The sequence below is a fragment of the Apium graveolens genome, chromosome 8 (genome assembly GCF_009905375.1).
Source record: "Apium graveolens cultivar Ventura chromosome 8, ASM990537v1, whole genome shotgun sequence".
Taxonomy (NCBI): domain Eukaryota; kingdom Viridiplantae; phylum Streptophyta; class Magnoliopsida; order Apiales; family Apiaceae; genus Apium; species Apium graveolens.
Genome location: NC_133654.1, coordinates 118007148 through 118020724, shown reverse-complemented (window position 1 = coordinate 118020724; position 13577 = coordinate 118007148). Strand labels below are relative to the sequence as shown.

At 32.5% G+C, this 13577-nt stretch overlaps 1 protein-coding gene across 4 annotated transcripts; it reads left to right on the top strand.

Annotated features, from left to right (window-relative positions):
• The first annotated feature begins 4795 nt into the window (after positions 1 to 4795).
• On the top strand, positions 4796 to 13357 carry LOC141677925 (DUF724 domain-containing protein 6-like). Of its 4 annotated transcripts, none has more exons than XM_074484053.1 (12): positions 4796 to 5536; positions 6354 to 6456; positions 6529 to 6698; positions 7611 to 7701; positions 7775 to 7944; positions 10070 to 10172; positions 10244 to 10398; positions 10772 to 10832; positions 10949 to 11287; positions 12066 to 12215; positions 12322 to 12429; positions 12523 to 13357. In XM_074484053.1, the coding sequence occupies exons 1-12, from the start codon at positions 5105 to 5107 to the stop codon at positions 13218 to 13220; spliced, it is 2580 nt and encodes an 859-aa protein (XP_074340154.1). In that variant the 5' UTR covers positions 4796 to 5104; the 3' UTR covers positions 13221 to 13357. The 4 variants fall into 4 exon arrangements, with proteins under 4 accessions (XP_074340154.1, XP_074340156.1, XP_074340155.1 ...); XM_074484055.1 differs by having other exon boundaries at positions 4798 to 5536; positions 10301 to 10398; positions 12066 to 12230; XM_074484054.1 differs by having other exon boundaries at positions 4798 to 5536; positions 10289 to 10398; positions 12066 to 12230.
• The last annotated feature ends 220 nt before the right edge of the window (positions 13358 to 13577 follow it).

The window sequence follows — 13577 nt, the reverse complement described above, 5'->3', positions numbered from 1 at the left end:
GACTTCCCTCCATGCCTCTTCTTTCTTTGCTACATCTCAAGTTCATGAGTCTTGAGCATTCCATAGATTTCATCAAGAGACATATCAGCAAGTTCATAGTTGTCTCTTATTGTAGTAGCTTTCAAATCCCACTTTTTAGGAAGAGCTAGTAGGAATTTCAGATTTGAATCTTCTGGATCATATTCCTTATCCACTAGTGACAGATCATTCAACAGCTTTGTGAATTTGTCATATGTATCAGTTAGTGACTCATCAGATTTTGAGTCAAAGTGCTCATACTCCTGTGTGAGTTTTGTCTTCCTATTCTTTTTGATGGCATTGGTTCCTTGACATCTCACTTTTAATGCATCCCAGATTTCTTTTACAGTCTTGCATCCAATCACCCTGTTTGACATGACATTGTCAAGTGCACTATGAAGCAAGTGCCTTACTTTTGCATCCTTGCCTAGTGAAGAGATGTCTTCAGTGGTGAGTTCTCTCTTTTCTTTGGGAATCATCTTCTGTGGCTCATTCTCAACTGCATCAGAAAGCTTTGTGGGCTTGTGTGGACCATCATAAATTATGTTTAAATATTCTGGATCTGTAGTTTCCAGAAACATGACCATCTTTACACTCCATACAGGGTACTCAGACACCCTGAGCATAGGAACCCTGATGGTTTCATATCTACAAGTTTATTCAATATATCAAACTCTGTTACAGTAGGTTTAATCTACTCTCTCAGTGATGTATGATATGTATGATATCACTAAGAGCTGCTATGGTTACAATGAATAATATTCTCATGAATGATAACACATATGGTCTAAACCCTAATCTATGTTTATATACTACACAGTTACAAGATATCTCCTAATTGATATGATATGTTCTATTTCCTAAAATACAATAATCAGAGATTATCTACTGTAGTCCTTTAGCTGTATAACTCTCCAAGCATATCTTCTTTTGTTTAATCCAGATCGTCTCCTGTAAATCAGCCGCTTTTCATCCCTAAAGTGTATCCACACTTAAGTTCTGATGTAAGTCCTAATGGCTTAAGTTCTGATAACTTCCTGTCTTCAGTAAGTTCTGATTTCCAGTTAAGTTCTGATAATAAGTTCTGAAACTAAACAAATCAGATTAGACATGACATCACAAATATATCTAACAATATTTCCATGTCTAACGGAGAGTACATGAAACCTACATTTTGGTATTGTTGTACACTGCAAGTTCTCTTTCTAGAAATGTCAGCACCAAAGTTCTCTTACTTTGTTTACAAATTTTCTTTGCAGATTACAGTCTGATTTTGCAATATAACTATAATTTATTTATTAGAATCGATCCGGTTGAAACGCATAACCGGAACCGAGCCATTTAAATCAGTTCGATTTTTTTTCTCGATTTCGGGTTCTGATCGATTTTATTCGGCTCAATTTTTTCCAATTTTTATTGATTTCGGTTCGGTTTTGATTTTAATTCGGTTTTTTTACTCAGCTCTACTCTTCATCACCATATTAACTTGCTTCTTAACAACTATCTTAACAGTCTTTCTGGCCTTAGTAACAAGTGGATCAACATAAGCAGATTGATTTACAACCACGCCTTGAACAATAAGACTGCATCCTATAATCTTATCGAATCCAAATGTGTGTTAGCTTTAGCGAGCATTTCCAAATCTAAGTAAAGCACCTGTATGACCCTTTTACTCTTTACTTTTTATGTAATACCTCTTCTTGGGTGGGTAGAGTTCTTGTCCATAATCTTGTTTAGGTGAATCATCTAAAAACACAATGGGATCAAGATCCCTTAATGATCACTATAGAAAAATGTATCACTCAGCGCATAATCGTGGGAGGATATGCAAGGCCTTCGTAATCCTCTGTGCTCTTCATCATTGCATACAATCTCTCTTGCTATTTCTATTTCTTTAAGCCAGTATCTTCAACTAGGGTTTGCAACTAATACTTCACTTATTGTCCGAATCCGAGTGTATCTTGGATTTAATTTAGATGTCATATATTCATATATAATTGTATATTTATATAATAATGTATTGAATATATGCATATTTTCTCGTCTTTCCAGTAACATCATTAAAATGTATATTTCATTTTCTCTTTATCTTAAATAAAACCATGAAAATCAATGGAACTGAAAAATAGAGATTCTATTATATTTTGAGAAATTACACGAGAATATGTTTACATGTGTCAATATATTATACAACTCAATCCAAAAATTGAAACCTTTTTCTTCCTTGCGCTCAAGCCAATTTGTTGTTCCACTTTGTTGCGCTACACGCCCGCACATCTTAATCTTATATACCTAATATTTTATTAATTAAAATATATTTAATCATAGAAATTAAGAGACTACACATTCAGGAGCTTATCCAAAAAACTTGTTCGAAATCATTATCTTCGTCCTGCCCACCTTGGGGCTTAGGCTTTGGTTTGAGTCTTTTCTAGTTTGTGGCGGGAATTGGAGGCAGATGCATCAAGTTGATGAGTTATATTGTTGTGTCTTATGTGTGACTTTATTTCGGAAGCAATGTTAAACACTAAGATTTATAAATATTTATCTTAGGAAGCGATGACCTAGAGTCCAGTAATTAATCAAGTACTTTTTTAGTGCGTGTTCATGGACACATGCTAGGTGAAATTTATAAATTTAACTCATTTTATTTTTTTTGTTATATAAACATAAATTTAATTTTTTCTTATTTTAAAATGATTAAATTTTATATTTCATACATGTTTTTACTCTAACCTTATTATAATATATCTTTAAATTCTACTCACAGCTTTTTGCAATAAAAATATAGAATTTTAATGTACTTTTAATTTCTATTAGAAAATTATAATTACTAGTAACAATTCTGGAGTGACACGTTGTCTCTAACGACCAAAACACTTTAATCCCTTACACCAATTATATGGACGAGATAAAATGATAGAAAAATATACTAATAAAAATATTTAAGTGATTAGTAATGATTTATTAGTTGTAATATAATATACTTTATATGAGCCGGGTCGAGTTACCGAGCTCGAGCGCTATCCAAGTCAATTCCGAGCTAAACGAGTCGCGTCTGAGTTGGACAGAAAAGAGCTCGACCAGACTCGACTCGTTTACTCATTCGATCTCATTTTTATGTTCAAGATTGAAATGAGCCAAACTAAGTTCATTTAAACGTGTCATTCCGAGTTTTGTTCACGAACGCCTATTTATTTGCGGCCCTATGAAATCTATTATTATATTTATATATATAATACAACAACATGAGTTTTTTTAAGAGATTTAATTCATATAACTATTATTCCCCTACATTGAAATCTATATATAATATTTATTTCAACCTTATTCTCATAATTAATATATATTAAATGACACATCATTGATACGCTTCATTAATATAATTGTATATTTAGTTATACATATGTATACTTTAATTAAAAAATTTATTTAATTTATTTATAAATTGTTAAACCCCTACGCTAATGTACATATATTATTTATTTAACTTAATGATTTATTTGTTAAAATCTTTTAATTTTGCATGATTAATATACATATATACATACATGTTCACATATATTATATTTATATTTAACTTATTACTACATAACAAAATTTAAACATTAATACTTTCATAAAAATTATGTAAACATATCTAACTCACTAATGTAAAAGTATGTAAAAGAAATTAATGCAAAAAAGGATTGATGTGTGATAAAATTTCGATACGCTAAAGGTAACGGTGTACATGTGAAACGTAGAGTGCTTACTCCAGTAATGGATATTTGTACATAAGATATTGCATCAAAACTCACATCTATTTCAATAAATTTGTGTAAATCTACTTGAGTTTTCAAATTATCCAACAAAAATATTAGTACAACAAAAGGTAAAAAAAAATAACACCAACTTAAGACTGTGGAGAATTAATGGTACTAATTGGGATCTGAATCGACTCAGTTCATTCAATAACTTGTAATGACGAGTTACCAAATATATATATATAAGTGTAAATATCGACAAGAAAGATAAGAGACGAGGAAGCACCCAGAAAGAGGTTGTTATGACGAAAAAATAGGAACGAGATGAAGTTGAGAGGAGAGATGAGTACATATCACTGCGTATATTAATATGAAATAAATAAAGTATTGTGTTTTGAGAATTAGATTGGTATATAGGGTCAACAAAGTGACGACATATTTATTGGGTTAAGGTATATCCCAAAATGGCTTTATTATGTATATCCCAAAATGGCTTTATTAGTTATTTTCTTTCCTTATAAATAAGTGGAAATATATTTAAATTATCATATATATATTTTGACTTATAGTATTTATAAAACATATATGATTATGTTGATTTATATTGGTATTTGACTAAAATGAATAATTTGGACAAGATTTCTGTATTGAATGCAACTAGGAGACGCTTAATATGTCTAAAATGCGTATTTGTTAATATTGAATGAGGGAGGGGAGAGTTATTACGTCAAAAATAAAAATTTAAAAAGATTTAAATTCAAATAACAATTATAAAAAAAGTTATATGTAATAAACGACTGTACTCTACGGTAGTGCAAACAATCACAAATATTTTTACAATAACTTTCATAAATCGCCGTCAATAATGACAAAAATTAACACTACATATGTTATTTTAATTTAATATGAAATATTAAAAAACATGTGCCACAGCAATTAAATAAATAAATCATCCATTTACGAAAGACATAAATATACACTTAGCAACCAAAATGAAAAAAATATCAATTCAAATTAGATGATGGCCGTGCATGTAGAGTTAGTTCAGACTTTCAGACTAATCCATACAAAAAATGTTTGAAATTCGAAATCTACTGTGAACGAAAACAATAGAAAGCATTAATTAGAGTAAGGAATTAATCCCGAAATCAAAGACAACAGAGTCATTCACTCCCCGAATAACAGCACCAATTTCTGCAGTCCAAAATTAATAACCCCCCTCTTGTGAATTCCCATCACACCAATCACATTTATGTACTCACTATAGCCCTTGCCAATACACACACTATTTACACACACAGTGCCCCAAAAACCCTCTTCATCTTCTCCCAAGAAAAACAATGGTGGCTTGGAAGAAAGGCACAGAGGTAGAAGTAACAAGTGTTGATGACGGGTTTAGAGGGGTTTGGTACTTAGCCAAAATAACACAACCCCCCAAGAAATCAGAAGATGGGTTTGTTTTGGTTGAGTATAATGAGTTGGTTTCTGATGAAGATGAGACTAAAAAGTTGTGTGAGAAAGTGCATGTTGAATTAGTTAGGCCATTGGCTCCATCTGGGATTAAAGATGATGATTTTGAGATTAATGATGTGGTTGATGTTTATCATAAAGATGGGTGGTGGGTTGGTGTGGTTGAAAAGGTTTTGAGTAAAGATGAGGTCTTGGTTGCTTTCGATGATCCTCCGGATAAAATTACTGCTAAGAGACTTGATGTTAGGTTTCATTTTGATTGGATTAATGGGAAATGGGTTAAGCCAGACAAGAAGATTAAGGTTAGGGTTTTTTCTGATTTGTTTTGCTTTTTTTGTTTGTATGATTAGGTTAATGGGTTTTTTTTTGTTTGTATGATTAGGGTTTTGGGTTTTTGATCTTTTCGGGTTTACATGATTTTTTTTGTGCTTATTAAGGGAAAAGATTTTGATTTGTTTGATGTTTAGGTTAAATGGGATGATGAGGAATAGTCAAAATGAGAGATGCTGTGTCTTTGGTAATTGTGTGTGTGTAGGTTTATGTGTTGGGGATGTTGATTGAAAAGTGGATCATCACGTAAATTATTATAAGTACTGACTGTTAAAGTTTTATTTACCTGTAAGAGGGTTGTGATGAGAAGATTTGGATATTTGATGCATGCTTCGTGTTTAAATGTATAAATGAAGTTGTCAGTCATTAGCAAATATAAACAATTGGTATCATGTTTCTCTGATCTATTTTTCCTAACTCTCTTTTTTGGGGATTTGGTGTATGTTGTCATTAATGTTCAATTTTTTTGTTTTGTTGTGCGGCGCAAATAAATCAGTATTTGGGACATTTTGTGCCAATTAGCATTGCTTGTTTTTTGAACTTTATATATTATAAGTTAGGTTATGGATAACTCTCCCTCCCATCAATAGATCATTGTTACCATCCTTGCATTTACAAAGTTGAATTGTGTATAATGTAACATAAGGTCACACTCTCTATATTTTTCTCGACTGACCCTCCCTGTTTTTAAATTTGTTATCAAGTTCTGCATCTCCGGATTATTTCATATTTGGATTTCTTTTCCATAGGTTTATGTCATTTGTCTCACATTTCATTTTAATCTCGCAGAATTCAAGTGGACTTAGTATGCTGTCTGATTACCCTGGGAATTCTGAAAGACAGGATGGAAGTGCTCAAAAGCAACATCCTGGAAAAAGTTGTGCTTCAACTGGTATGCCCTAATTACTGGATGAACCAATTGTTAGCTATCTACTTCCTAATATAATTTTAAATGCTGATACAGAGAAGAAGGGTACTGACATGAATGATGAAATTGTCGAGAAAGTATGTGATGCAGAAGAAGTTGATATGTTTGTCAAAGAAATAAAAGGCGTGTCTGCAAAAAACTGTGAAACCCCTCCAAAGAAACACCAGAACAGCAAAGTCTTGGATCAAGAATTGCAAACTCTCGACGTGAGTAGTGTGTTTGACACCTGAATGAGTAATATATATTCATGATTCAGTATATATAGTTAGTAACTTAAGATTCCTAATAGGTGTTTAGTGTGTGTGTGTATATTATATAGATTATATTAATATGCTAATGGGAAAACTCCCCTAAGAATGTTTGGTTTTGTGTGTGTAGTTATTTGGTGGATGAAATTGGTGATACCAGAATGTTCTTTTAATGTTGAAGAACACTTACAATAACGTTGATATAAAATGAGAAATTTGTGTATTTAGTAATTATGTGTATGTTTGAAAGGGTTTAGTAGAGAATGGAATTACATCGTAGTTATTGTCGTCATGTTTGTATGTGTTTCGAAAAGTTAGTATGACTGAAAAATTATTTAACTAATGAGAGGGTTGTGATGAGGATTTGGATATTTGATGCATTGTTTTCTATAATAAATAAGATATCAGAGGTTAGCACAGATAAACAACTTTATGACTTAGAACTGTTTTGCCTATATCTTTTGAGAAACGTTGATTACCTTTTCGTGTTAGTGCGGCACACGAGGAAATCTGCACACTCTCTGCTTTCTCCAAATTAAGTTATCAGTTAAATCAAACTAGTGTCTGCAACTCCCCTGATTGACACTTGCTTCATTTCTGGGTTTAATATATTAGAAATAAGGTTAAGGATATCTTTTCCTCCCAAGTCCCAATACTGGATCAATGTTGCCATCTTTGCATTTACAAATGCATATTGTCCATTAATCATAATGTAAGATAAGATTTGGGATCACTCTCTCTGATTTGTTCCTTCATGACGGACTCTTTCCCTTTTCTCAGTTTCAAGTTCTGCACCAATGGTCTCTTGCCAAACCCGTTTATTTCACAGGCTTATGTCAAGTGTGAGAACTTCGCATTTTAATTTTGCAGGATTTCGATAGACCTATGCTCTCTGGATATTCTAGAAGACAGAAATCAAGAGCTAAAAAACAACAGGCAGGAAAACGTGGTGCTTCTACCGGTATGCACTGATCAATAGATAACTAAATTGTTAATTTTTTATCTCTTCATTTGTCCTTTGATTAATGATACAGAGAAGACGACTACTGGCATTCATGATGAAGTTGTCGAGAAAGAAGGTGATGCAGAAAAAGTTGATACTTCTGTTAAAGAAGTAAAAGGCGTGTCTGCAAAAAATTGTGAGACCCTTTTGAAGAAATTCCAGCAGAACAAAAGCATGGATCAGGAAATGCATACTATTGACGTGAGTTACAATTTTGAGTTGGACCCTAAATGAGTAATATTTTACGTATTTATAATATACAGTTCTGTTGGTATTCTAAATGTGTGTGTGTTTGTGTGTGTGTATATATATATATATAGTACTAGGACTTCACTACAAATCTTTCTAGTAATATTAAAAAATGATTTTTGGACACGGAGATATGTAAAATGAACCCCACTTCTGAATCTCGTTTTCAGATGGGTAAGAATGGTGATTCAAGTTATATCCAGTTACCAAGCCATTTAAATTTTACCTAGGGGGTGATGCTCATAATTGCATTTAAGGTTCCAGCTGAACTATGGAAATCTTATTCGACACTTCCCTGAACTAGGCTTTTAACTAAGGAAGTGGTGATTAAAGTTTTTATTGTAACCTCCTTAACCTTCTTATTATCTTACTAATACAATGAAAGGATTACGGTATGTAGAATGTTTCTCTGCTCCGTTGCACGATACAGTATGACTTGTTACACATTAACATCATCTAGGAATACTAGGGGGTTTTCGATGCATTCATGGTCATTGATCAGGGATTTGGTAAACATTGAATCGACATTGCTTACCATAATATGTTACTCCCCACCGCATGAAAATCATTGAAATCTAGCTTTAAAACTGCACCCACTCTGCTACGACAAAATGAATATGAGCTTTTAAATCTACGTAGTAGTTGTCTATGTGAGCAATCTATAATATTACATTAAAGACACGAAACATTGAAAGTTTTGTTGGTAGTCGGTCCGGTCACCTGTAATTATCGTAATATTTAAATTAAATCACAAATAGATTAATATTCACAATATAATTATAAAAACAAAATAATATAGATTATTCACCCAGGCTAAACAAAATTATATAATTAATCCAATCTTAAGTAAAAATAATCTAAATATAGTCAGTTGAATTTGCTGCCACAAGCTAAAACAAAACAAGTTAAAAAAATTATACTATGAACCATACTATTGAACCGGGACAAAACAAAATTAAAATTTGAAGTTAATTCGTTGATCGATAAAATGTCATTAGGATAAAACCAAATAATATATATTATATATTCAGTCTAAAACAAAACATATCCCCCTGGCTAAAATATAATTAAAAACAAACTAAACATAATAAGATGGATCCTGTTGATATAACGGGCTTGAGGTTAAAACATAATTAGGGCTTGTGGTTCAAACATAATTAGGTGGATCTGTTTGATATAACGGGCTTGAGGTTAATACAAAATGAAGTATATTATTGGTTTGCACTAAAACCAAAATTAATCAAACTAATGATAATTCTTATACGGCTTAAAATAATACTAATGATATAAAAGTTGATAGTCGGCATGTACAATGTTTGGGTTTATATGATTACGGGCTTTTTTCAATTTCCATAATATTCATACTATTTTATTAAAATGAAGTTAGAGATAATTCGTTATAATAGTGTCGAACTAAAACATTATTTTGTTTTATCCATACAATTGATCCGGGCTAAAACAAGATTAAAATCAACTAAAGATAATTCGTATACCATAAATCTGAGCTAAAATTTACCTTTTAATTAGAACATAATTATCTTTTGTAAACATGGCTATAAAAATCAATAAAACTATGTGGTTCAGTCATTAATATTATTTTTAAAAATTAAAATACCACTTCTTTCAAAAATTTCAGTAACTTATACACAGGTGTATTTTTATAAATATTATCACATCATATTATTAAATTTTTTTATAAATTAAATGTCTTATTTAAAAAATTTCACCTTAAAATTAAATTCAAAAAATTTATATAAACAATCCTGGCATTGCATGGGTTTTAAGCTAGTATGTTATAATGAGAGTATCATCAAATAATAATATTAAAATTATTTTCACTTTTCAGCGAGGTGCTAAATTGCATTTCTTAGTTTTTGGAGTTCAGTATTAGATACAAATTGAGGATTTCTCTGTCTGATAGTGGATCATTTGACGTTTGTTACCCTCTTTACATTTACAAACTTATTTGGATGTGATGTAACATACTATAATCATCCATTTCTAGTTGTGATGAATGTCTATCTCCTGTATTTGTTCCCTAAGGCTTATGTGAGAGCATTGCATCATAACTGTGCAGGATCCCGGTAGACTTGCTATGGTGCCTAATCATTCTGGAAGTTCCACAAGACGGAGTAAAAGGGTTAAAACACAACAGGCTGAAAAAGGCTCTTTATCCACGGGTATGCATTTGTACTAGAAAAGTCAATTGTGTAATATCTAGGACTTGATATAAGTCTGAATATTGATATAGAAAAGAAGGGTAATACTGGGGTGCATGTTGATATTGTGGAGAAAGAATTTGTCACAGGAGCTATTAAAGGTACACCATTTGCAAAAGATTGTGAGACCTCTCAGAAGAAAGATCAGAAGAAACAGAGCACGGACCGGGAAATAACTACTGTTGATGTGAGTAATGAGTTTGACACTTAACTGAGAATCATCCTATATATCTGTTATGTAGTTTCCACTCTGAATTATTATTTTTTTTATATATTTGAACCACTGGTCAAGCCCTGGAACTAGAATGTATGAAATTTTCTAGCAAATGAGGGATATTTTTTCTTAACGATATATATTCTTGTACAGTTTAGCTTTCGTATTAAATGAAAAATGTCATAGAATTGTTCTGTCACCTCTTGCTTTTGAAATTTACTTACATAAATAATGATTTTCTGTTTGTACAATGCAAACAGCCATTAAAGATGAACCAAATATTATTTTCTTGTGCGGTATTATCCATGATGTTACTTTTATTAATGTTTTTTCCCTTTACACCCAGAGCACCAATGGATCAACTCAAGGGGACGTCAGTTCGAAGAGAAAAAGGGGAAAACAAATAGGTTCAGTGAAAGATTTATTACCATTTTCTTTGATAACATAAATGGTTAAATGCACTTACACAAATTAAATTGTTAGATTTCTACTTTGTGAACATGTTTTAATAATTTACATATAGGCAATAGAAGCATGGGAGATGGAAGAATTTTGCAGAATATGAATATGGAAGATTCGTGGGTAGGGAATGAGGCTGAAATAAATGCCGAGAACCGTCTAATGCAGACACCAGTTGATATAAAATCCAGTGAAAAACATGTTCAGCCTTCTAGCAACGGCAGTTTGAAGGTTACAGCTGATGAAAAACGAACAAGTGTTTGTAGGCACAGTGACTTGCCCGGAGAAACAGAAATTGTTCCTCTTCCGGAGGACCTGGAGGGTGAAACAGTTCCGAGTAAAAGAGTCAGGCGGTTGAAGAATTCGCTGTCAAATGAGCATAAAGGGATGAGCAAATTGGACAGTGAGTCATGATATTAAACTATGTGCTGGAACATATTTTATAGTAGTGTCTACACGTATAAATTGTTCATGTCCCCTTCTAAATAATATTTTGCAGAAGTGCTTGCTATATGTTTTTATAATTGCTGAAAGATGTTGAGGAAAATTGGACTAATAATTATCTGGTTTTGTCTAGTTTATTTTTTTTTACAAAAACTGGATATTTGTATTGATTAACAAGCATATGTTAGAAACATTTTCCCCAAGCTAAGAAGTAAAGTTCTTGTCTAGGTTTGCAAACCCCTGTCCAAACAAATTTCTACCTGCTTGATTTCTTTTAGATGCTTCTCGGGGTTCGTTTAGACCAACTAGACATACCTATCCTACGTGTAAGTAAAGACCCGGGGAGAGGGGGAGGGGTTGAGGTGAGATGTGTGCAGGCCTCACCCCTAGTAGAGTAAGGCTGTTTGACAGAGTACCCCCTAGCTTTGAGGAAATTTAAAGAGTCAATTACTTAATCAAACTTTTTATGTTCATGTACAACGCACGTGTGTCCAAATTTGTTGTCTATTTGACAATGCTGAAATGTCGAATGGTGAACAAGTACTTGTACCAAAGTTCGTGCTTCTGAAATTTCAATTACATAGGCTTTAGTTAAAAAATAGAGTGCTTATGTGTGTTAATTAGGCAATAAATTTCAGGTTTGTTGATCAGATTTATTGTTTAAGATATTCACTTAAGCAAGAGTGCTGGTGTTCTTGTTGCCTTTTACTGTTGTTAAACTTTACCCAATACTGCAGAATTCCAGAATGCATCACTAGGAAATGCTTCTTTACCTGAGACTCATCATGTCAAAGATTTCAATATGCTGATGGATGGAAATCTTGGTGATGTAAATGATGATCAAGTCAGCAACTCTAGCTTGCCGGTAGCCAAGCCATCTCCAACAGGTTCAGATTCTTCAAGTGAGCAACTTAGTTTCCAGCTTTCCGATTTGTTTTTTGTACTGTGGGAGTTGTACTATTATTCAAATGTAACTTGTGTCATTATCTTTAGGAACTTTGCATGTTCAACGCCAATGTGCTAATGCAAATGGAAGACTAGATAATTTTGGAACTCCACCAGTTGCCAAAAAGGATAGAGTAGATAACACCAATGGTCCAAGTAAGCCGATTATTTTGATTCCGGTTGTTGCAATATCCCTTTTAGTTTTTTTTATATTTACCGAGTATCCCTTGTTCTTTATCATGTAAGCAGAACTGTCTTCAGCTCCAGGAGATTTACCTGTTAAATTTTTTAATCAAGCTGATAAAAATGGTGAACTTGGAACACCTGCCAGTGTAAGCATTGATAATATGGAAAATAATCAGAGTTTACCATTCATTAAGCGTTCACCACTCTGGAAAGCTATTGAGTCTATGGAAATATACAAGAGGTTGGCACAGAGGCCACACTTCTCTCCTCTGGTCAAATTAAATGAAGAAACTCGCGAAGGATTGGCTATTGCTCATATGGTAAATTTTTCCAATCTGGCAGAAAAAATTACAAAGCTAAAGTTCTCTGATCCTATCACTGTAATTGAAAGAAATATGGAAACTCTTGCTGAGTTGGAAACCAACGGGTTTAATGTCGAAAGAATTCGAGCAATCTTGACCCATTTATTGTCGATGAAACAAAAAGGAGAAGAGCTTCAAAAGGAATACCAAGATATTGAATATAAGATATCGGATAGTTTAAATGAGATAGAAAGAGTTGATGAAGAAATCATTCGATTAAACCAGAAAATGGAAGAACTTGTAGCAAAGCTGGGCGATGTTGTATCGAGGAAGGAGATGAAGGATAGGGTGCACTCGACATTAAAATCAGAACAAGATGTGGTGAGCCAACGTGTTAAGGGCCTGCAACTTGAATTTCAAAATATAGCTGGGTCTCTGTGCCAAGGGTGTTTATATTGAGTAGATCCTTAGCAAGTCTTTACCTAAAGATGTATCGACTGGTATGTTATGTTTGCTTATATAAAAAGCCTTGGTGACTATCCACTTGTATAAACTATTTTCCTATATATGTTAATGCAGATTAGTTGATGGTAGAATTAGTATACCCGACTAAGAGCATCTCTAATGTTAATTAGTTGAATTTTAGCTAAAATATGATAAATTGATAATTATGTAAAATTTTAGCTAGGGAGAAGGGCGAAGACTCCAATAATATTATATATAAATATGATATCAAAATTATACCTAAGAAGTTTAGTGGTTTGACAAATTTAGCAACCCAATATGATTATTTATAATTTTTGCTAAGAGTAAGTA

What these genes read in the sequence shown, in the direction of transcription:
- LOC141677925 (XM_074484052.1), top strand. Translation starts at nt 5,105, where the DNA reads ATGGTGGCTTGGAAGAAAGGCACAGAGGTAGAAGTAACAAGTGTTGAT. An exon ending in AAAAGGCTCTTTATCCACGG is followed by an intron (nt 10,173 to 10,243) that starts GTATGCATTTGT and finishes ATATTGATATAG; the next exon opens with AAAAGAAGGGTAATACTGGG. An exon ending in AGATAACACCAATGGTCCAA is followed by an intron (nt 12,430 to 12,522) that starts GTAAGCCGATTA and finishes TCATGTAAGCAG; the next exon opens with AACTGTCTTCAGCTCCAGGA.